At 42.5% G+C, this 24,194-nt stretch overlaps 2 protein-coding genes across 2 annotated transcripts in view; one reads left to right on the plus strand and one right to left on the minus strand.

The window, feature by feature from the left end:
• The first annotated feature begins 333 nt into the window (after nucleotides 1–333).
• The window catches only part of LOC146383271 (scavenger receptor cysteine-rich type 1 protein M130-like), a 41,068-nt gene continuing 17,207 nt past the window's right edge, over nucleotides 334–24,194 (plus strand). Inside the window, exons 1-10 of the mRNA XM_084936826.1 lie at nucleotides 334–438; nucleotides 2,577–2,743; nucleotides 3,319–3,351; nucleotides 3,473–3,757; nucleotides 5,371–5,676; nucleotides 9,781–10,062; nucleotides 14,402–14,707; nucleotides 14,784–15,065; nucleotides 15,194–15,499; nucleotides 15,577–15,867. Of these exons, the coding sequence (XP_084792952.1) occupies nucleotides 2,668–2,743; nucleotides 3,319–3,351; nucleotides 3,473–3,757; nucleotides 5,371–5,676; nucleotides 9,781–10,062; nucleotides 14,402–14,707; nucleotides 14,784–15,065; nucleotides 15,194–15,499; nucleotides 15,577–15,867 (2,167 nt within the window). The 5' untranslated portion in view covers nucleotides 334–438; nucleotides 2,577–2,667. The remainder of the gene's footprint in view (nucleotides 439–2,576; nucleotides 2,744–3,318; nucleotides 3,352–3,472; nucleotides 3,758–5,370; nucleotides 5,677–9,780; nucleotides 10,063–14,401; nucleotides 14,708–14,783; nucleotides 15,066–15,193; nucleotides 15,500–15,576; nucleotides 15,868–24,194) is intronic.
• On the minus strand, nucleotides 21,613–22,763 carry LOC146383272 (uncharacterized). The gene is made up of 2 exons (XM_084936822.1): nucleotides 22,584–22,763; nucleotides 21,613–22,127 (listed from the first exon to the last, which is right to left on the minus strand). The coding sequence occupies exons 1-2, from the start codon at nucleotides 22,759–22,761 to the stop codon at nucleotides 21,613–21,615; spliced, it is 693 nt and encodes a 230-aa protein (XP_084792948.1). The 5' UTR covers nucleotides 22,762–22,763.

The following is a 24,194-nucleotide window of genomic DNA, read 5'->3' on the forward strand; positions in this document are numbered from 1 at the left end:
TATGTGTCATAATGGCAGCCAGCACAAATCCTCCCTTTTTGGCCTTCTCTGCTTCCAAATCAACTTCTTCTGTTGTACATGAATAATTAATTAGATTCATACTGAGGAAAATGGGCAAGATACTGAACCTCGAGTTTCCCCCAGAGCATCAATCAGACTGTGCGCGCGTTTGTGTGAATGTTATATAAGGTGCTTGGTATAGAAAAACTGCCTGTATGAATGTGTGTGTGTGAATGGTTGAACGAGACTTGTAGTAAAAAGTGGGTGGTGCTTTGTCACAGAAAGGTCCACAGATGCAGCATAGCAGTCTGACGAAGGAAGGGAGCAGTGGTCTGGAAACAGAGAGACAGATCAAAGCAAAACTTTCTGTTTCAGGAAGAGCTCTGTCTGATTTTCATGATTTGCTGATCACTTTTCCTTGAACCGCTGCTTCTCTGGGTGAGTAGTGTGACAAAATGTAAAGGCAAAGTGTGTGATCTGTGTCATTCTCTTCAAATTGTTCGGAGAGCCCTTGTGTGCTGTGGAAGAAGATCTCTGTCATCAGGACAGAGAGGTTTCTTGTATAAAGGCGATCATTTAGAACTACATCACCCTGACCTGCTGTGACTCTTCACTTTTAGTGGACACGTGGAGCCAAACCGCGGCAACAGATCTGTCGTGGCCGGGGTTTGGGGCCGATTCCAGGACTATTCTAGTAATCCTGTGCTTTAGTTCTTCTGGTATTTTTCAGTTCAGGTTTGAGTCCCTGTGATAGGTATGACTTTGAGTTTATGAGTTGATTTTATTGTTATCTCTTCTTGTGTCGGCCGTGACCTCATATTTCCTCCTCTGTGTTTGTTTTTGCTCTCCTGTCTTTTCTTTTCTCCAACAGTTTGTTTAATGTTAGTCTTCATGTCTCCATGTCAGTTATCATTTGGTTATTTTCTGATTGAGTTTAAAATTAGTCTTATCTGGTGCCTTGCATTACAATGACTTTTTCCTCTCTCCTTTATGACTGTCTTTAGATTTCTGATTCATTTGGACTTTTGGACTTCTGCTTTTCTCTGGTTTTCATGCTGTGTATTTACCATTTTGGATTTATGTGCTATGATCTGAAATGTTGGCCTTCTTTGCTCTCGTTATTAGTTCAGCAGGTTTAGTTTGGTTGCAGCCTGCCTCTGCATACCATTTCATGACAAGAATAGCGCCACAGCTTAAGACAGGAAACAGATCTCCTCATGAAAGGAGGTTCAGCTTTTCCAAATAAGCCAGTTAGCTAGGGTGACCAACTGTCCTCTTTTTTGCACTTGTTGACTTGTAAAAGCCTATATGACATTTTTTTTTTATTTCACCATTCATTAACTGTACAGAGAAGTTCTCTTTAAGCAAACAGTATTATAAAAGTTCTTCATGACTGGGCCAAGTGTCCTCTTTTTTGGAAATCAAAATATGGTCACCCTACAGTTAGCCAATAAGCCAATAATGCCTCAGCTATTCCTTCTTATTTCAGTAACACACACTCAACTGTGAGGCCAAAATCAACAACGAGGGCTCTCAGCCTCAATGAGTGAAAAGTGCTCTGTTTTTAGTGGTGAAAATTCAGAGTTTAAATGTGATGTGTTATAAAAATGTATTGTATCTTTTGTGGCCTGAAGGCTGATTGTAAAACTACAACAGCAAATGTGGCTAAGACAATCATAATGACAACAACAGTAACAAAACCAATGTGCACCATAGCTGGAAGCCACAAGTTCAGCATGACATAAGACTGTAAAGTATGTTGAACAGAGTCAGTGAAGCCAAAGAGAAGTCCCTGAGGGGAGATTACAGGTGCTGAATTAACTTCAGGATGCTTAAAATACTGCTCATGTGTAGCCATGTCTAAAGTTTTTTGTATATCTTCACTTTTGTTTTCTAAAAACGTGTCACAAACATGTGCAGGTCAGATTTCTGCTAGAAAGCAATGACCTGCAGTTTTTTTTATATACATGTGCATTTATTGGGTTGGTCTCTCTCTCTGCCCACACACACACACTACTCCCTGGTGGAGTAGCAGTGTGGAGTCACCCACACAGTAGAACTTTGAACAGCTGGCTTCACTTATCAGTTAGCACTCAGATCAGGAACTGACTGGTTAATAACTCAGGCCAAGAATTGAAAATTCTCATAGATCATCAGGCTGCTCGTTTCCTCAGCTAAACTATTGAGTTTTTGAGAGTTGTAATCATAGCAGAATTTACACAGCTGTAGGCAAAAATATAACTTTAATGATCTACCTGCAATATCTATTGAATTAATCTTTAACTTTAACCTTGCTTTTGGCACTTTTTCAGCAAACCACCTGACAAAATTACCTGTATTATGCATTACGTTAACTTCAGTGAATTCAAATTAATTCAAATAAATTCTATTTACAAAGTGCCAAATCACAACAACAGTTCCCTCGGGGTGCTTCCCGGTCATTCTCTTTTAAATAGCTGTCTGTATTAGTGACTCCCCTAGTACCAATGTAATCAGTATCAGATTACTTAAAGACATGAACTACTGGCTGTTGTTCACCTCATCAGCTTTTATCTTTTGATAATTCTTTCTTTCAGTCTTCTCAGACAGAAAAAAACTGAACGTGTGACACTAAACCATGTTTTAAAAAACTGATACAGTGAAGCGAAGCTCCGCCTCTTTTTGCTTATGGATAAACCCAGAGGACAGCATCAGAGAGATATGGATCAGCTGGTGGTGGTGGTTCTGCTGCTGTGGAGCTCAGGTATGATTCTGCTTTGAAGACCAGCAAACAGCTGGCCTACACACCAGCCTCACCCAGAATCAACCACATCACATCAAAGGTTCAGAGGAAGAGAATAAAAATGGAAAGTTTGAGAACTTTAAGAGTGAAAGGAATGGAAGTTAGAATCCTTCAGATTAGATTTTGACAACACATTTAAGAGAGTTTTAACAGATCTAGCAAAAAAATCTTTGGACAGCTCAAGAAATCCAAGATGAGCTTGTAGCAGAATTATGGGAAGAGAAAAGTATAGAGAAGGAAAGTAACAGCTCATGATCTGAAGGCTGCCACATCATCTGTCAAACATGGTGCAGGCAGTACAAAGGAATAAAATAAAAGGATATTTTTTCAAGTATTAATATGCCAATGAAACATTTAATCTTAAACAAAATATTCATTTTTAACTCAAGTAATTCCATCTGTGACTTTACATTTATACACCAAACATATAATTGCAAGCAGGTAAAATAAGTCGGTCAATTCACTGACATGTTTCAGAGTGTTTGCTCTGTCCACAGCTAACTGCTGAAGGTTGTGCTCTGATTGATTTTCCTCAGGACTTCAAGCTAAAGAAAACTACAATTCAACAGGTAAATATTAAAATCAAAAGAAATATATATAGAGAGGCAAAATCAGCAGTGAAGTTTGACATTAATTTTTCAAGAAGTAAATTCATTTCTTTACTGATGACTCTCTGCTTTCTGAGTTCAGAGTTTGTCAGGTTGATGGGAGGAGTCAGTCGCTGTACAGGAACACTGGAGTTGAAAAATCTAGGAGAATGGAGACCAGTGGATTTCTCTGACTTCAGCCTAAAAACAGCAGCTGTTGTCTGTGAACATCTGGACTGTGGCTCTGCTGTTTCTGCAGAAGCAAGAAATGAGTCCTCAGCCAGATCTGTGTGGAGGATCAAGCCTGACTGTGTTAGACATGGCGCTGCACTGAGACAGTGTGTAGTATCAAGACCCACTTACAGTATTGTGAATCTCACCTGTTCAGGTGAGCCCATCATACATCACCTGTGTTATTGATGTATTAGATTGTGACCAGTGTCGGTCAAGTTACTTGAAAAAAAGTAATTAGTTACTAATTACTGATTACTTCTCCAAGAAACTAATCCCGTTACTTTACTGATTAATTACTTTTGAAAATAAGTAGTTACTTTTTTTTACTTTAAAAAAAAAAACATGATACACAACCTGAATATGTAATAAAGCAATAGACCTTTCAGCCCAATTCTATGTTTTCTACATAATCCATCATATAAAATTTAAAAAATTAATTAAATGAAAAGGTCTCTTTTTAAAACTTGTTTTAATAGTTTTAATCTTTTAACTTTATGCACATTGCATCAAGCAAAAATGAAATTATATGCAACAGTCTTTGACTTGAAATTTGTTTAACATTTAAACCTATATTCTGCATATTCCAGCACATAAAATGTAATAATTTTTTCACTCACTCTTTCAAATAGATACAAGTAAAACACAGTAAAAAATAAATCAAATCAAAGATTCAGCAACACTAATTCCTGTCGCTCTTAAATCCATTTCCATTTTTTAGCAGGAGTGGAGTGGAGGTTTGCCCGGTGCCGCAGCGGTCATGTCAGTGGGGGGATCCGGGGGTTTCTCCGTGAATTTCACATTCTCGTGGCAGCTTGCTAGCTGCTTGCTCAGATTTGAAGTTAAATTTTTCACTGTAGAAAGAAGTTTTCTTCCCACGCAGAGTGTACAGTGGATGTTTTTTGTCACTTTTTACAGAATCAAACTCAAAGTAATGTCAGTTCTTCCAAGCATGGTCGTACTTGCTCCTGCACTCCATATAATTCATTGTGGATCTACACACGTCTGTTGCTGCCACGGACACCACGCGCTCGTACGTCATTGTCATGAGACACTCTCACAAATAAAATCACAGTTTAGTAATGCAGTAATGCAGCGTGCTTATGGGAAAGTAAAAGTAATCTAATTACTTTTTTGCAATAGTAATCCCTTACCTTACTGGTTACTTGAAAAAAGTAATTGGATTAGATTAACGTTACTCCTAACGTGTTACTGCCCATCTCTGGTTGTGACACACACAGTAGATGACTGTTCCAAAGCAGGGACAGAGCTGAGCATCAGGAGACACCAGAACCAACAATAGGCTCCTGAAAATCTTTGAGCTTCCTTAGTTGCCCTCACAAGCAAAAGAACAAGTGAGCTATTGGTCACAAATTTGAAGATCTCAGTCTCACAAAGATTGACATATTGACAAACTTCTTTAGACTTGGCAGTTTTTTTTTAAAGAAAACAATTCAGCCAAGTATCATTTTAGAAAAAATGTTGACTTTTTCATGCAAAGACCGTGGAATTGCTCAGCAGAGGCCTTTACAAATCATGATGATGTACCCTCAATTGAAAATAAAAGACTACTGAGAGCTCTTCAAGTGTATACACTGTAAATGTGATGCTAACATGTCTCCAGTGTGTGATGTTATAAAGATGTATAAATGATGAAGTTATGTTGGAGTTGTGTTGGGTTTGAATCAGTGAATAGTTGTTTGCTGCCATCTTTTTCTTGTGTGTCTGCTGTCTCTGATCTCTCTGTTTGATCTTCTCTGATGTCTCCAGACTCTGTCAGGCTGCTGAATGGTTCCAGTCTGTGTTCAGGCAGACTGGAGGTGAAGTCTAACCAGAGCTGGTCCTCAGTGTGTGAAGCTGACTTTGACCAGCAGGATGCAGAGGTGGTCTGTAGGGAGCTCGGCTGTGGGCCTCCTTTGGCCCTCCAGGGGGCGCTCTATGGAGAAGTGGAGGCTCCAGTGTGGAGCAAAGAGTTCCAGTGTGGAGGCCATGAGTCTGCTCTCCTGGACTGTAGAAGCTCAGGCTCAGCTAGAAACAGCTGCTCACCTGGCAAAGCTGTTGGACTCACCTGCTCAGGTAGAAGAGGAGCTGCAGCTTTGATGTGGTTCAAACTTACTTTATTCTTTTACTGATGACTCTCTGCTTTCTGTTAGAGCTTAGACGTGTCAAGTTGGTGGGAGGAGCCAGTCACTGTGCAGGTATACTGGAAGTGAGCCATCTGAGGAAGTGGAGACCAGTCAGTCACTCTTACTGGACTCTAAAGGCAGCAGCTGTTGTATGTGAACATCTGGATTGTGGCTCAGCTGTTTCTTTGGAACCTGAATTATCAGGAAAATCTTTGTGGAAGATCAAACAAAATTGTATCGAATCTGGATCTGCTCTGTGGGAATGTGCAACATCAGGTTTTTCATCTCACATCCTGAAGCTCACCTGTTCAGGTAAACCCGTCAGTCAAAAATCTTCTGACATAATCAGAAAAAGATCTCATATAGACACTCAGGAATGTTAAATATTATGCATCTTCATAAGGTGAGTTTTATGTTTCAATATTACTGTTTTTAGGCTTCAGTTTCCATCCTGCAAAGGCCAACACCACAAAACATATAATGCTTGTTGACAAAAAACAGATTGTGGTCTACCACATTTTAATGAAACAAAAAATTTTCACAAAGTCCAAAAGAGTGTTATAATGACAGACTCCAAACAATAATTGTGTTATGACAGTGGAAATGGGTTATAGTCTGCTCAGTGTTTCAGCATTACAGATATATAAGCAAAGAATGCTTTTCAACAGAGTAACTAGATATGCTGTACCTTATCTAATAGTGTATTTTTATGTAGCCCACCTTTCATTTGAGAAATGTCCTTAAACCATTTTTTAGCCACAGTAGTTCTTAATTCTGGAACTAAAAGACAAAATTCATAAGTACAAGAAATACGAATATAATAACTAGTTTGTTGAAACGATTTTACTAAAACACCTCTCAGTCCTGAACACAAATCCTACTTACTGTGTTTTAAAAGCTATGAATAAACTGTTGAAAAAAAGGTATGGCGGCATTTAAAAATGTATCCTAATGGCGTAAAGGAGATGTTTTATTTGAATGTTGATTTAAAATCCAAAGGGAAGATAAGTTATGACAGACGAAAAAGTATTGCAAGTGTTTTTATTTATTCAATTACAGAGTTATTTCTCTCTCCATGTTCATGTGTGTCTGATGCAATGGCTGTGTCCCAATCCAGAGACCGCACGCTTGAAGTACGCATTTTAAGTGCGATTACGTCACCGCGACGCGACGACGGCTGTCCCAATTCGAAGTGTACTTCAAATGCATACTCCAAATGCGCTGTCAATTTCCCCAAATATCAAGCGTGGTCCGGTGCACGCTTCGTGGTCCCATATATCCCACAATTCATAGCACGGCGGTGGGTGTGGATAATTTTGCCGCAAAATGCGGCAGAAGGGAGCGGCCGAAGAGTAGACCTTCAAAAGTAAGTACTGAATATTATGTCACTTATTTATGTGCGAATGTTTAATAATGAAGAACATTAAAACATTACTGTTGGCCACATGTCGGCAAAGTTATGTGACATTAGTGATGTTTGTACTTTCAGCGTTAACTTGGTTTTAAAGCCTTTACTTTAAAATATACGCCGTTCAATAGTTGGCCTTAATCTTACAGAGAATGTGACGATTTTATGGATAATTAAAGTCAGTCATATATCCACAAACACAACAAGCTGAAAGTCAGTGATGCTGCTCGGTTTGCAGTCCTGAATATCACGGCACAAGCAGGATCCACTGCACTGTTAATGTTAGCTATGTTATATTGCTGCCTCTGTTCGGTGGTGTCGAGCCAAACGGACTTTAACGTGTGTTTGAACGAGCTGACGGTTCACTCGTTAAGCTGAAAGAAAGATGCTTTAATCACAGGAGTCACACATGTGTCCACTGTACCATCTGGGAACTCTTCTTGTTTAGCACTCGTAATAACACAAACACTAAATCCTCCTTCTCTGTTTTGTAGCAGTGTATACACCTGAGACTGTCACCTGTCTGTCTGTCCTGCACTCTCTCTTTTTCTTTCTCTCTGATTGTGTAATAAAAGTATGAACATGTATTTATAAGTTACACTTGTGTTTGAATCCTGCAGCTTATCACACATTTGATTTCCATGTGTGACAACTGCAAGTGTCCAGAGTGAGGACAGACTGAGGGACCCACTGCTGCACATCATCTGTGAGGCTTTGCACCCCTGATGATCCACCATGACAAACTCAGCAGTGTGTGAGGAAGAGGAGGAGGAAGAGCCAGCAGCAGCTGACAGATGGAGAGAATAGACAGACTGTTCCCTGTTTGTGAAGGACTGCTAGAAAAGTTTAAAATAACTAATTGTCTGTCCTGAATCAGTCTTATTGGGTAATGTTCAAATAATTTGATCATTCCAGTGTTTTCAGTGTGGGAGAAAGTACTCAGGGCCTTCAAGTTACACACTATGAAAGGCAGAAACAAGTTTAATATTCAGAAACCTAAAGTATGTATCAGCAGCAGAATGGAGCTAAAAATAAATGTTTGTTTCATTTCTATGAAGCTTTGAGTATTTTGGATTAGTAGTACTGCTGTTTGTTGCATCATATTGCTGTAATTGTTTATATGCTTTATATATTCTATAATGATGTTATGTGTTTGTGTACTTTCTGCCCAGTTTGACCATTTAGCAGAAGTCAGCCTGTTTAAGGCTCTGATATCTATTCTGTGTGACTTAAAGCAGTTATGACATGGTCTGATTTTCTCACCCAATAAAGGAATATTTAATATATCAGTCTACTCTTCATTTTATCAGAAACAGTTATCACAGCTCGTACATTTTGTTTTTATATATGTAAGCATTGAGCCAAATTTAGTATTGCCAACATATTAAAAGAACAATATTTGTCTCATATATAATACATCTATATATACACTGTCAAAGATACTTGTCTTTGAGTGAAGATTTAAGGTGATAGGAAATATAAATAAATGCAACCTGAATCTTTGACACAGAGTTCAAGCTCACTGCTGTAATATATCCTGTAATATATATCATAATAATCTGACAATACATATAATATTGTCACTCCTTTTATTGTGGTTACATGAATATGCATAGGGTCATTAACATATGACGTCTACATACACACAAAGAGTACCTTGCCAATGTTTATTAAAAAACATTCAACTTAATAGGCAAAAAATACTTAAGTAAATACTTAAGTAAATTTTTTGTCTTCTTCTTTTTTTTTCTGCTGATCCGAAAATTGATCTGATCCGTGACGGAAAAAAACGTGATCCGATCCGAACCGTGAGACTTTTGATCCATTGCACCACTAGTAGTAACTACTTACTAGTTACTAGTAAGTAGAAGTAACTAGCAACTATAACAAATTACTTTTTTAAAGTAAGTTGCCCAACACTGGTTCTTAAGCATCTAAATACAATTATTTTCAGCAAATATGTCAGTGTACCTTTCACTAATAATATAATTACTTCCAATACTACTATTGCTAACAATAATAATGTTGTTGTTGTTAATGGATTTTTTTTTAAGTCTCCAGTCTCTCCACCTGTTGAACTGTATAAAATGTAAATGTCATGCTAACATGTCTCCAGCGTGTGCTATTATAAAGATGTGTTACTGATGAAGTCACGTTGGAGTTGTGCTGAGTTTGAGTCAGTGAATAGTTGTTTGCTGCCATCTTTTTCTTGTGTGTCTGCTGTCTCTGAACTCTCTGTTTGATCTTCTCTGATGTCTCCAGACTCTGTCAGGCTGCTGAATGGTTCCAGTCTGTGTTCAGGCAGACTGGAGGTGAAGTCTAACCAGAGCTGGTCCTCAGTGTGTGAAGCTGACTTTGACCAGCAGGATGCAGAGGTGGTCTGTAGGGAGCTCGGCTGTGGGCCTCCTTCAGTCCTCCAGGGGGCGCTCTATGGAGAAGGGGAGGCTCCAGTGTGGAGCAAAGAGTTCCAGTGTGGAGGCCATGAGTCTGCTCTCCTGGACTGTAGAAGCTCAGGCTCAGCTAGAAACAGCTGCTCACCTGGCAAAGCTGTTGGACTCACCTGCTCAGGTAGAAGAGGAGCTGCAGCTTTGATGTGGTTCAAACTCACTTTATTCTTTTACTGATGACTCTCTGCTTTCTATTCAGAGCCTCTCAGGCTGGTGGGAGGAGCCCACCGGTGTGCAGGTGCAATGGAGCTAAAACAGGGAGAGTGGAGAGCAGTCAGTCACTCTTACTGGACACTGAAGGAAGCAGCTGTTGTATGTGAACATCTGGACTGTGGCTCAGCTGTTTCAGTACAAGCGAAAAGTAATTCAGGGACGTTTCTGTGGAGGATCAAATCTGACTGTGTTCATTCTGGATCTGCTCTGCGGGAATGTGCAACGCAGAGTTACATTTTATCATCCGTCCTGCATCTCACCTGCATGGGTAAGCACATTAATGAAATATTTAGATGCTGGTCAACATATTTACTGAGAGAAATATGAAAGTAAAAGTAATTCCAATAGTTTCAAAGTATTTCCTTCAATTAACGTATACAAGTATTACATGTTTAGTTATAGGGGAATTAGCAGCAACACTACAAGGTTCACCAACACAATTACTGAGAAGGGGGGGGGGTTGTCGCTGCATACAGTGTGGATAGAGTGAAGGTGTGTTTTTGGACAGTCTCCCAGAATATTTTCAACCTAATTTTTTTTTTCCACTGAGCAGTGTCACCTATGCAGGGCATGGTCATTTCTGTTGGAGCTAGAGGTCTGTGCAATAGTGATGGGATTTCCGTCTCTTTTTTAGAGAACCGGCTCTTTCAGCTCGGCTCACTAAAAAGAGCCGGCTCTTTCGGCTCCCAACCGGCTCTTCGGGTTGTTTTGTTGCTTTAATTAATTTATTATTAACAACAATATAAAATTATGCACAAAAGGAATTACTAATGTAAAAAAAAAAAAACCTTTGTTTTTCTTTATATATGTTTATATATAAATATATATGGTGGCCCCTAGAGACAAAGCACGTACAAATTCCAAAGCACATTTCTAGCATTAACTGAACTTCCAAAAAAGAGCTACCTAGATCACTTAAATTACACAATTGAAAGCATATGTGTATTGTTTGTGTATTTATACACAAGCACTCATATATATTCAAATAATTTTTTAAAAAAAAGTTCATTTACCTGTTACTACCACACACCAAATCCGGTCGTTGGTAATTCCTGGCTTGTGTAGCCACTAGGTAAAAAAGCTCAACACTGCGCCTAGCATCCTGGAGCACTTCTGTGTGTTTTGTACGTGTTTTGGAGTTTTTACGTGTTTTGAAGTTTTTACGTGCTTCTGGGTTTGTAGGTGCTATGGAGTTTTTATGTGTTTTGGAGTCTGTATGTGCTTTGTCTCTAGGGGCCACTGTAAATATACTTTTATTTATTCACTCCACATAAAATGTAATAAATAAATCATATAATACAAAAATCAACTATTCACATTATAACTTTTAACTATTTAAATTTTCAGCTTTTTCCTTTTAAACAAATTTAAATCGAAACAACAAAAACACTGCAAACCACAACACAATTAAATAAAAATATGAAAACAAAAAGAAGATGCACATTCTCTGTCATGTAGGCCTGCATGAATAAACTTTCTGAATCCTTTATCATCCGCAACTGAAAATAGTTGTGGATGATTTCTATACCTTTCTAATGTGACGTTGTTGTCCCTGGTAGTGATGCGCGAGTCATGAACGAATCGTTCAATACTCGAGAATCACTTTACTGACTCATGAATCATGATTCACAAGCCCAACTGACTCCGCACACGAGCCTCAGTTGGACGAATGGGGTGTGTGGCAGGCAAGTGGTATTTGGGGTCCACTGCAGGGGAGGGGGGTGGAGCAGTGGGCTTGAGGGGCAGTGCTAGGGAGGCTAATGTGGCAGCTGTTCCTCATCTTCCTAATTAGTGTCTTCCCTTTTTAGTGACGCCAGGATAGGAGAGAGTGGGGAATCAACTGGAAAGCTGAGGAGGCACAGAAAATGGTGTGCTGAACTAAAACAGTGTGCATGTCAATGAAACAAGCAACCTGAATACTGTGGGTCCCCATCAGTTCACAGAGACAAAGGCACAAAAAGAACCCGACAGACAAGAAAACATGAACCAGGAATGCAAATAAACTCAGAGATGGTAAAAGAACTAAACTGAAGACTAAACCACATAAAACTTGAACTTAAATCATCTTGATCTTGATCTTTTTCTCTCTTGCTCTTGACGAAGGAGGTCGCACTTTTCTCCTCTCCTCCTCTCCCTTAGCTTCCCTGCTTAGCCTCTTATGTCCTTGTCTAGTCTCGTGTTTTTTGTATTACTTTTCCCTGGAACACTTTCTCACAGTCTGTTCTCTAAAACCTAAAAGAGGAATTATGGATTTGATCAACTGGTCCCTGAATGCAATTGACACCCTTTTCTCAACGAGAAGTCTGGGCTTGGGTGAACCTGAGTGCTGAAGATATCTACCTATTCGGAACCATGATAACAGGGTTCTTGCTAATCGGAGCTGGCTTGGCCCTGGCTTTTCGAATAATTAAGAAAGCGGAACCGGCTGTTCAAACCCCCACAAGGCTGCCCGCTGGGATTGAAACGATGGGACGAGGCGTGAGTTTCTCAAAATGGGCTCATTGAGTGCAACACGGATAAGATCTTGGAGAAGCTTACGGCTGTCGTGAATACTCAGAATAACACCTCTGAGCGCAAATTGAATCACATCTTGGAGAAGCTCACTGCGGTCGTGAGTTCTCAGAATCGGCTCTTTGAGCACAAGAATGACAACATCACAGAGCGTAAGTTTAATAACATCATGGAGAAGCTCACGGCTCTCCAACGGGAGATTGAGAGACCAGTGTCGGACTGTTGAACAGCTTTGAAATTCATATGCATTGTTCGCACAAAAGTAAAAACCACCATCACTTCATGTGGATACCCCTTCGGCGCCAGCTGCGGTCTCAAGGCTGGAGCTGAACAACAACACCCTGATACGGGCTGTGTTAAACTGTTCTTCCCATTCCATGCAAGGCCACCTGGGTTGGCTGGAAGACTGTTTACTTAGCCTGGCAGGGCGAAGGACACTGTCTCAGCTGAACTCTGGACTTATACACACACACACACACACAGACATATATATATACATTCAGATGTACACTCATCCCCCCTCCAAACGCCTTCGACGCTTATTTCCTTCCGATGCTGACGGTGGCTCAAGGAGACCAGCGCATAGGCTGCAGGCCCAGATGTACTGTCTACATTGGCTATCGTTCACCCTTTACCCATCCCTGTTGCTTGTCATGTGTTTTCTTTGGTGTATTAAGAGGGTTTTTTTTCATGTGCTATGTGCAGAGGTGTTTTTTTCTGTTCTCAAACTGATCTCCCTGTTGGAGCTCAGTCTGGGGGGAGTTAATTTTTTCTCCTTATCTTTCCTCATGTGGTACATTTTCCATTGTTATACCTCTCTGACCTGTCTTCCCCATGTGATGTTTTTGTGTAATATACGTATGGTCGGAGGGTAAGATGGCGCCACCATTGCGTGCAATAGGTCGGCAGCCTTAACATGAAATTTCCCCTTGTGGGACTAATAAAGGTATCTTATCTTATCTATAATGCAATGGAAAGATTCATGAATCTAAAAAATAAACTCCAAATGCTGGGTCAAAGACCCAGCATCATGGCAAAGGGTGCCCTGGTACTAAGTGCACCTATGAGCAGTCTTATTTTGAAACAGTGTTGGAAACTGTTTTCAGCACAGTCCAACTACAGAACTGCACTTTATTTCAGAACACGTAGGCATTTCCTTCTAAACGCAGTCCTCCAGGCTGGCTGTCATTGCCCATTTGAAACTTGAAGTTCCCCAACATCAAAATGAAATCCCTGGTGGTTATCTTGTAAGCACAAATGAGCAGAAAAGCAAGAGAGATCATGCAACATTCAGGCCAAGGACCCAGGGTGACACAGGTATATGCATGCCGGCTCAAAACCTCTCGGCTAGGGTAACTCCAGAGTGGAATAGAGTTCAGCTCTACTCCAGGATATTTGTTCCAGAGCTCCTAATGGTTGTTGTGGTAACCATTTACTATATTGAGTAACTGTCTCTGAACCTTAAAACATCTTCCACTGTCAGAGTTAGGTAAATAAGTTTGTTCTTGTGATTTTGAAATTTCAAAATAGGCAAAACAGTAGAAATGGTATAAGCCTTTTTTTTTTTTTACAGTCTGACCTGCGTGACCGTTCTAACAATTCTTCATTCATCACAGAGCTCCTCCTACTGTGATTTCTACAGGAGGTGGCCCAAGATGCGGGGCACAGGGTGACAAAAGTAAAAGTTCAAAATTCAAATATTTCATTCAAAACCAGATATTGAATAACACATGAGTAAAAGCAAAGACTGAACACGAGAGAAAAAACAAAACAAACAAAAAAACCCCACACGAAATACGAACAACACTAGGAATTGCTGGAAAGCTATACTGAAAATAGTGCAAGGTGTTCTGATAAGTAAATCAAAGCAGGAAGTATCTCAAGTGAGAATGTGCTTTTGCAATTTTCTCACGAGGGTGGATGTGTTAGTGCTATTTTAACCTTATTCTTCATTGTTACTGTTTTATTTGTGTGATTAGTTGTTCAGTTTTTGTAGCATTCCTCTCTGGTTTGCTTAAAAGCACAAAGCAATAAAAGATGACAAAGCCAACAGCTTACTACAATTTTATGCATTTCATCTTCTCTGATGTCTCCAGACTCTGTCAGGCTGCTGAATGGTTCCAGTCTGTGTTCAGGCAGACTGGAGGTGAAGTCTAACCAGAGCTGGTCCTCAGTGTGTGAAGCTGACTTTGACCAGCAGGATGCAGAGGTGGTCTGTAGGGAGCTCGGCTGTGGGCCTCCTTTGGTCCTCCAGGGGGTGCTCTATGGAGAAGGGGAGACTCCAGTGTGGAGCAAAGAGTTCCAGTGTGGAGGCCATGAGTCTGCTCTCCTGGACTGTAGAAGCTCCGGCTCAGCTAGAAACAGCTTCTCACCTGGCAAAGCTGTTGGACTCACCTGCTCAGGTAGAAGAGGAGCTGCAGTTTTGATGTGGTTCAAACTCACTTTATTCTTTACTGATGACTCTCTGCTTTCTGTCAGAGCCTTTTAGGTTGGAGGGAGGAGCCAGTCGCTGTGCAGGTACACTGAAGGCTAAAAATCTTGGGCATTGGAGACCAGTTTCTTACAATGACTGGAACCTGAAGGCAGCAGCTATTTTGTGTGAACATCTGGATTGTGGCTCTGCTGTTTCTGTGAAGCTCCATAAGTCATCAGTGAATTCTGTCTGGAGGATCAAACCTGACTGTTTTACATCTGGATCTGCTCTGTGGGAATGTGCAACACCAGATTATTCATGGCACATCCTGAACCTTACCTGTTCAGGTAAGGCCATGAGTGACATTTTCATAGAAGTCATTTCTGAATCAAAGCCCTACTATTCCCACTGCTGCTCCTGCTCCTTCTCCTACTACTATTACTAATAATAGTTTGATCTTCTCTGATGTCTCCAGACTCTGTCAGGCTGCTGAATGGTTCCAGTCTGTGTTCAGGCAGACTGGAGGTGAAGTCTGACCAGAGCTGGTCCTCAGTGTGTGAAGCTGACTTTGACCAGCAGGATGCAGAGGTGGTCTGTAGAGAGCTCGGCTGTGGGCCTCCTTCGGTCCTCCAGGGGGCGCTCTATGGAGAAGTGGAGGCTCCAGTGTGGAGCAAAGAGTTCCAGTGTGGAGGCCATGAGTCTGCTCTCCTGGACTGTAGAAGCTCAGCCTCAGCTACAAACAGCTGCTCACCTGGCAAAGCTGTTGGACTCACCTGCTCAGGTAGAAGAGGAGCTGCAGTTTTGATGTGGTTCAAACTCACTTTATTCTTTTACTGATGACTCTCTGCTTTCTGTTAGAGCCTGATGATATCAGACTGGTGGGAGGAGCCAGTCGCTGTGAAGGAACTTTAGAAGTGAAAAATCTTGGCGAGTGGAGACCAGTGCATGATTTTCATTGGACCCTGAGAGATGCCGTTGTTCTCTGTGAACATCTGGATTGTGGCTTTCCTGTTTCACTACAGCGGAGTCAAGAGTCCTCAATGAAATCTGTGTGGAAGATCAAACCTGACTGTGTTCAGTCTGGATCTCCTCTGAGAGAGTGTGCAACATCAGATTATGATATCTCCATCCTGAATCTTGCCTGCTCACGTAAGTCAGAGTCACATCATTCACGACATCATTTAAAGATTTCAAGATTTCAAAGCAATTATTGTCATGTGTACAAAGAAAAACATTTCTCTGTAAAACGAAATTATTTCTCTGCTGTCCACACACAGATGCTGGTTAATATGTACAAATAGATAAATATAAATAGTATGAATAAATAAAATAATTGGAGACAAAAAAAGAAGTATCACAGTACTGTAACAGGTTGAGGTACACAGCAGATGGAACATCAGCTGAATCTTTCCACCAATCATGACATGTCGGAGCTTCAGTCCTCAGAGCCAACCTCCAACCAGCCTCTTTCTTAGAGGCTGGAGCGAAACTGGTTAACTGGAGGTAAAATCAACCAGAAGTAGAGAGCAGGACATAAGGTAGACTGGAGACGTTTGGCTGGAAAGAAGCTGGGCTTACAGAAGGAATTCAGGTCCTAGGAAACCTGGAAACCTGGAGCTGAGGGTTATAAAACATATCAATCATATGAAAAATGTTCAAAATTGGCCATAATGAGCTGGACTGAAACATGATTATCACTATTGTGAGTGAAATGACAGTCAGACAAACTGAGATGGTAAAATGTAATTAAGCAACACAGTATAATTCTGGGATTATTGTGACGCTACACCAATGCACTCCCCTTTCACAAACTGGTGAATAAGACCTCAAGTCACTTCTGTCCTTCACTTCTGGAAAATTAAAAGTGTCTTTTTTTCATTCTCATGTTGGTACCTTACAGGAGATTTTCCAAAAGTACTATATCTTGAAATGAGTTGAGCAACTCAAGATGGAGGAGGCACGGGTGAAGTTTCTTTCTTGTGTGTGTCTATTAATTACTGTGATTACATATAGTTGAAAGTGATCTCTTTTCTGAGTACACAATGGCTATTCATACTTTTCTCTCCAAAGAGCAGAACATCTGAAACACATATGAGACATCTCTCTACAACACTGAAATGGAAAAGCTTTATACAAATCCATACAGACATACGTTTATTTGCACTTTGGCAAAACTGGTTCCACCTATAAAAAAGCATGATGGGACTGAAGTTCCCATCATGTTGGTTAGGTCAGGGGGGAACCATATGGTGGTCCAGGGTGGCTATATAACTGTTTCACCAATTGATTTGCAAGACCTAGTTTCCTCTATTTTTTTTCCCCACCTGTCCCGTTTTGTTCTTTTGCCATCAGAATTATTGTATAAAGGCAAAGAAAGATGCCCAACGGATTTACTTTACCAAATGGACCATCCCAGCCTTGCCGTATTGGTCTATTTGATTCACCTTTGCTTTTATTGGTTATCTTATTTTATTTTCACTTGCTAAACACGGGACAGACTTGACTGGGGAAAAGAAAAGGAAGAAAGAAAGAGGGAAAGAAATACAGCGGGGAAGAGGAACAGTGATCAAGGGTAAACAAAACAAAACAAAAACCAACAAAACAAACAGACAAAAAATACATATATCAATCACCTGGATCACCTGTTGAGAACGTAAAAAGAGAAAACAAGCAAAAAAAAGAGAGCAATATAATAAACAAACTCATCGCGATGATCTATGTGAATATAACAGTAAATACTAAATATTGAATATTATTGTGTGTAAGATCGACAGCGCACAGTGTGCTTTGAGGTAGGAGCCAAAAAGGGTGTAGTTTGTGTGTGTGAGCACCCGTGTGTACACCTGTGAGCATGAGCGCGCTTGTATTTAAAAGGTTCCTTCATGTAATGATCTGCTAGAGCAGCGGTCCCGAACCCCCGGCCTCGGACCGGTACCGGTCCGTGAGTCGTTTGGTACCGGGCCGCAAGAGTTGAGGCTCAGGTGTGAAATGTATGGTTTTCAGGGTTTTTATCGGTTTTCAGTGTTATTTTGTTATCGTTTTTATCGTTAACTCGGTTTTCCTGGGTCTTTTCACGTGTTTTATGAATAAATCTTCTTTTTTTGGGTACCGGTACTAGTTTTATTTTGTTGTATTTATCCGCGACACCTTAAAGGCCGGTCCGTGAAAATATTGTTGGACATAAACCGGTCCGTGGCGCAAAAAAGGTTGGAGACCGCTGTGCTTGAGGGTGTGGGGAGCCATAGCCTCGTGAAGCAGGCATGGAAGAAATCAAGGCTTCAGATATCCAGAGGCCCTCAGAGCACAAGAGACCAAGGAAGACCAACGGAGGGGCAACCGTGCCACTATCCCCGAAAGAGCTGAGGAGAGCCCCAGATGAGGAGTCACTCAGCAGCCGTGGAGCAGAAGCTAGGGGGGGGGGGGGTTGCAGTGACGTGCCCGTGTGCTCCGCCGGCAGCCAGCTGTGCCAGAGTGACCGAGCCCCAGCCCAAGAGGCCGAGGGCACCCCACCCCCAAAGGGGCCCGAGCGAGCCCCAGGCTCCAGGCCCCGACAAGCAGCCACCAGGAGTGAGCCGGTGCGTACCTGTAAGCCCATCCCTGGACACAAAGAACCACCAATGCACCGATGTCTGAGGGCGTCTGCCACTGGCAGGGGGAGTGATGGCGGGAGATAGGCCTCCATACCTTGGAGGGCCTGAGATGTCCCTATAGAGGTGGCGTCTGTTACGGATTCAAATATTGGGGATGGATACAAGAGGAAAAACCACAATAACAACACTGGTCCGGCCGGGTTGAGTCAAACGATGATTTTAATGATCACACGCGTGGGAGATGGACACCGTACGCAGACAGCATCAGATCTCACCTCAAAAACCACATCACAATAGTTTTATGAAATCAGGGTATTAGAACGCCCCCTCATGCGTACGACAGGTGCAATACAATCAATGTTGACAGTTTATTTAACACAACAAAAGAACATTCTCTCCTTCCCGAGGACGGGCACTGACTCCCGCCTATCTCCTGGAGCCAACTGTCCCCTGCGGAGACACAACATTGCAGCTACAAGGATTTCCAGATTGGTTAAGGTGATCAGTGTGTAATGCTCTGAATCAAGTATGTAATATTAAATGAATGTTGTTTAATCAACTGCCACTACTTAAAAACATAACAAAAGATATAACTGAATACAAAATCACAACGAATAACATGCTATCAGTGTTGTGTAAGCACGTGCGGCCTTCTATGCTCGAAGCCTTTCCCTTCCATAGATCAGCCAGACATTCTAGCTTTTGACCCTTGTTAACTTGAGCACAACTCTATAATGAGCAACAAACTGCAATATGTATGAGATGATCATGGTTACACCTGCAATGAAAGATCATATGATTATTCTGGCACTTGTAAATAGAAGATTAACCTGAGGTTATAACAATCACTGTAATGCAAATGTTAAATGTAATGTCAAAAGCTTCAATCAATGTTTAATTCAAGACTGATTATATGATTCTGATGTAATAATAATGCCGATAATAAAATAACAGAAAAACACCCCCTTCTTATCCCACAATTCCCTCTGTTGACCTCTGGAGAATCCAGAGGTCACCACACTGAGAGTTGTGTCACTCCTCGGCCTACACAGTCAGTTCTACGTGCATCATGGGCATCATGGACATTGGAGTGACAACTCTGGGGTCCACTGCCCTCATAAACATCATTTCTAACACTCTTCTGGCACAAGGAATGAGACAACAACAACAGGTAACCATAATACCCACCAAAACAGATAAAGAAAGCATGACCGAAACTATCAGCCCCTTCCACCGTCCGAACACTGAGGTCAGCCAGCCCTCCAGCGGATTGTCAACACCGGAGTGATCATGCATAGTTTCAGAAAGGCTCTTTAGGCCCTCCAGAGCCCGAGTCACTGAGCCATCTGGAGCAGTGTTGTTTGGAATGAAGGTGCAGCACTGATCGCCAAACATGGAACAGACGCCCCCTTTTTCTGCCAATACCATATCAAGGGCCATCCTGTTCTGCACGCCCATTAACGAGGTCGGACCCACTTGCTCCGCCAACCCCTCCATGCCGTCTCTGGTAAGGTTAGAGAGCCTCCTCAGCACATTATAATGAACATAATTTATCCTATCTACGTTCTTGTTTGGGGTCACTGGAAAGAAAGCAGAGATTATTGGAATATTTTCAAAGCCGGCTGCTATTTGATCAGCAAGCTTAAATTCATTTGGAACCCCCCTGGGCACTCCAATGGAGTCAATCCAGGTGGGGGAATTCATCCTAGGGTCGTAAGCATGTGTGCCATCAATTCCTCTCTTTATTAAAATGTGTCTTTTGCGCCTGGCAGCCAATGTGCGCGTGTTGTGTTGTGGAATCGCTTTTACCTGATTTCCAATTAGCATAAGTGGCGCTCCTAGTCTCACCATCGCGCACGTCCCCACGCTCCCCAGAGGAACACGAACCAAAAGAGTCCTGTGCCCGCAATAGTAATACAGCCCGCTCCTAGCCCAAGTTCCAATTAGGGTGGCTGCATCACTCACATTGTTGGTGGTCCTCCCCGTCCGGGTGACCGAACACCAACTTGGATCGATTTCCCCTAACCGATATTTAACCTTATCCGTGGAAAACGTAAAACACGTATAGTTATCTTTTCTGGGCATAAACGGTCCTGCTCGCGTGAGTTTGTCAATAGGGGGAAATAGACTGGACAAAACAGTGCAGTTCCCAGTATTAACAACTTCTCTAGTCATTCGCAACATACAGTTATAGCCCCACCGATCATCCGGATGCAGCGGTGCAGGCTCTGTAAATAAACGCGGCCTTGCGGAAGCACAAGCTACACAGTTAGATACTTTCTGTTCTCTAGCATTTTGAGCCATCCAGTCCAGCCAGATGTTGCTGTCACTGAACCCGGTGGCGCGTTCAATCAAATCTTGAGGTTTTAACGTGCTGTAGTCCACCGAAATGACTCGTCTATCTTTTGGTTCCCGCTCCTCTGGTCCAGCCTCCGACGACCCGCTTCCCTCCTGCCCTGTAAAAGATGTAACAGAGTTCATTGGCTTGGAAATCACGTGAGTTGTCATTTCTTCTCTACCTGGCGGTATGGGATTAGGCTTTTCTAGGAAATTAACTTTAATTAACCCTTTTGGATCAACCCCTGCAGTTTCCACCCCCAAGACTAAGTATACAGGTTTTTTCCGACGCCAATTCCCCAATGACAAGGTTAACGGATTTTGAGATGGACTGTAATCCCTTTGAAGTTTAAGCTCGTTTTCTGGTCCTAGTTCTGACGGTTCCCAATTTTCCCCAGTGTAACCCCTTACCTGATTCCAATTACGGCACCAGCTGTCATAAGGCCGATTTCCCCTTTCACAGTGTGTACTCACGGAATAGTCCCAACAGACCCACACATTATATCCCCTCCAGCTACTGCTGACATCCTTACAATTAAAAACATCACACAAATCAAACGCAAAAGAAGTAGTGGAACCGTTAACATAATCTAATTCTAATCCACCGTATGTGCTGAGACACTCATCCTTTTTACCAGAGACCTCGCGCTTCGTTCTCGCCCACGGCTTGAAGTCACTAAGGATCATGAGTGGTGTACGTGGTGTATCAAACAACGACTGGCCGGCATGGCCTCCGTGCTCAGACAGTTTTCCTGGGTCGGTCTGCAACAAATAAACCAAAAAACATATAGCTGTGATTAATAACATAAACGACATCAAACATATGGCATTATTTAACATTGTGATAGCCTTTGAAGCTTTTCTCTCATCACGAGTGTCTGATTGTTGTGATAGCATGGTGATATGTGGATGTTATATTGTAGCAAAGAAGTTCAAAGCCCTTTATCAGAGCCCCCTTTTCAGAAGTTCAGTGTGGTACCGCTCCTTTTCGTTGGCGCGGCGACTTTCTCCTAGGCTGCTCTTCTTTCTTCGGCCTCCCAGGTAGACTACCGGTCGGCCCGTTGCACAGGTGTGAGGATTTATTCTGCCTCTGAGTTTCACCTGTGTTGGGTGGAGATTGATTTTTCCCCACCAAGCTCTCGTGCGCCGCTGCGCACTGCGTCCAGTGATACCAGGTGTCGCCTTTCCCTTTCAGTTGGACCGCTGTAGCCGTCCGAGCCGACACCTCGTATGGACCAGTCCAACGGGGTTCCTTCCACTTGCGTTTGATGACCTTCAGACACACTGCCTTCACGTCCGGGACCTCTCCTCCTCCCGTGGGCCTTTCACAAGCCACCTGTTTTGTGAAACTGGATACGAGCGCTTTTAATTCGTTCCAATAGTCTGCGTGAGACCTGTTCCCTCTTGTGTCCTGTCCCACCGAGCCCACCGTCCAAGGTGCCGGGAACTGTCTCCCGGTTAGCAGCTCGTAGGGTGTGAAACCTGTGGATTGATTAACAGAACATCTTATGGTCATCAAAGCAACCGGCAGGGCTGAGACCCAATTTAGCCCTGTTTGCGCGCAGATTTTAACCAATTTGTTTTTCAAATTTAGGTTCATTCTTTCTACTTTCCCCTGATATTGAGGATGATAGACTGTCCCAAATTTGTGCTGAACTCCCAACATTTTCTCCACCTCTGCCAAATCTTGATTTTTAAAATGGGTTCCATTGTCTGATCTAATTCTTTTGGGGAACCCATGTCGGGGAATGTAATGATTGATTAAACACTTAATGACAGTCCTAGCATCCTCCTTTTTTGTAGCCCATGCCTCTGGCCAGCCGGTCAGAGCATCTACACACACCAACAAATATCTTACACCACCAGGCCCTGAATCAATCATATCAGTGAAATCAATAACAATCTCCTCTCCCGGCCTCTCGGGCATCCGAAACTTACCCACTTCCGGTTTGACCGCTGGCTTGGGATTGTGTGCCCCACAGATTAAACACATCCTGGCCTTTTCCCTTATCATTTCTCTCAACTCAGGATGCCACCAATGACACAAGTTTCTCTCCATCTGGGCTACCCCCACGTGGGCAAGTCCGTGGGCCTCATTCACCTTTTGTTCTGCCATTTTGGCTGTTAACACGGGGCGCCCGTCTGGCCCCCTCCACAAGTGTCCATCCTGCCAGGCTCCTTTGCTTTCCCACACCCCCTTTTCCTCTGGGGATGCCTCCTCCTGAGCCTGTTTGACTTCCTCTGTCAGGTTAGTGGATACTTCCTCTTCTGCAGTTACCTGTATCATTTGTCTCCGTCCTTTGTAGCCTGCCGCCTCTTTTGCGGCTTCATCTGCTTTCTGGTTTCCTTTTGACACCATGCTGGTTCCTTGTGAGTGCGCTTTGCATTTTATGATACTCACCTCATCTGGGTCAGCCAAGGCCTTTTCCAGTTCCTCCATTTCGTTTTTGTGGCAAATAGGTGCATTGGTTGCTGTTCTGAATCCTGCTCTTCTCCACTGAGCCAGCTCCACATGAGCTGCTCCAAATGCATACGCTGAGTCAGTGTAGATGTTCACTCTCCTATTCTTGGCTAATCTCAAAGCTCGAGCTAGGGCTATCACTTCAGCTCTCTGGGCCGACTGCTGTCCCTCAATTCTTCCTGCCTCTTTGACCTGATACTCTCCTCCTACTCTGCAGACTACCGCATACCCTGCTTTCAGTCCTTCTTCATCTCTGTGGCAACATCCATCTGTGAACCAGTCCTCAGCTCCAGGTATAGGTTCCGCCTTCAGGTCCTCTCTAACTTTTTCTTCAACCTGTGCTCTTTTGACGCAGTCATGCGGTTCCCCTGCTCCCATTAAATCTGCCATGTTAGTTCCTTCATGTGTGAATGTCAAATTTGGGGCCTCTAAGACTTTGCTCAATCTCTGTTGTGCCCGCGGTGACATACTAAATGCATGTGAGTTCACGTATGCCACTATGCTGTGTGTAGTGAGTATTTTTAGTGGGTGCTCTCTCACTACATGTGCTGTTTTTTGAATGACTTTGGCGACCCCTGCTGCGTGTTGTGTACATGTGGGATGCCTTGCTTCTGTTGGATGTAGTTTTATGCTGACATACATGAGCACATCCCTCCTCCCCCCTTTTTTCTGAAACAACACCCCATTTACAACGGAATTTGTTTCAGAAACATCCAAATAGAATGGCTCATCATAATTGGGTGTGGCCAGATCAGAAGCCCTTGACAAATCCTGTTTTACCTTAATAAACGCGGTTTCAGTGTCAGGCGTCCAAGGCAACTCAGCTTTTAGATTTCGAACGCCAACTTGCTTCATTAGGCCCCTTAAAGGGGCAGTTTTACCTGCACAATCCGGAATGAACTGTCTGCTGTAACCTGTTAAACCAAGAAAAGAAAGCATTTCTCTCACAGTTCGCGGTTTTGGGTGTGACAGAATTTGGTCTCTGTGGGTGTTCATCAAACCCACTGATTTGTGTGCAATTACCCGGCCCAAAAAAGTTACCTCAGGTCGAACTAGCTGCAACTTTTCTTTACTCACTTTGAAGCCGC

The sequence above is a fragment of the Perissodus microlepis genome, chromosome 7, assembly GCF_051167445.1.
Source record: "Perissodus microlepis isolate ML-2025 ecotype Zambia chromosome 7, ASM5116744v1, whole genome shotgun sequence".
Taxonomy (NCBI): Eukaryota; Metazoa; Chordata; class Actinopteri; order Cichliformes; family Cichlidae; genus Perissodus; species Perissodus microlepis.

Bases quoted from the DNA above. Each gene is read 5' to 3' on its own strand.
- LOC146383272 (XM_084936822.1), bottom strand. From the start codon at position 22,761: ATGGCAGAACAAAAGGTGAATGAGGCCCACGGACTTGCCCACGTGGGG. The intron at 22,128-22,583 runs GTAAGTTTCGGA...ATCAATCCACAG, and splicing joins AGCGGTCAAACCGGAAGTGG to GTTTCACACCCTACGAGCTG.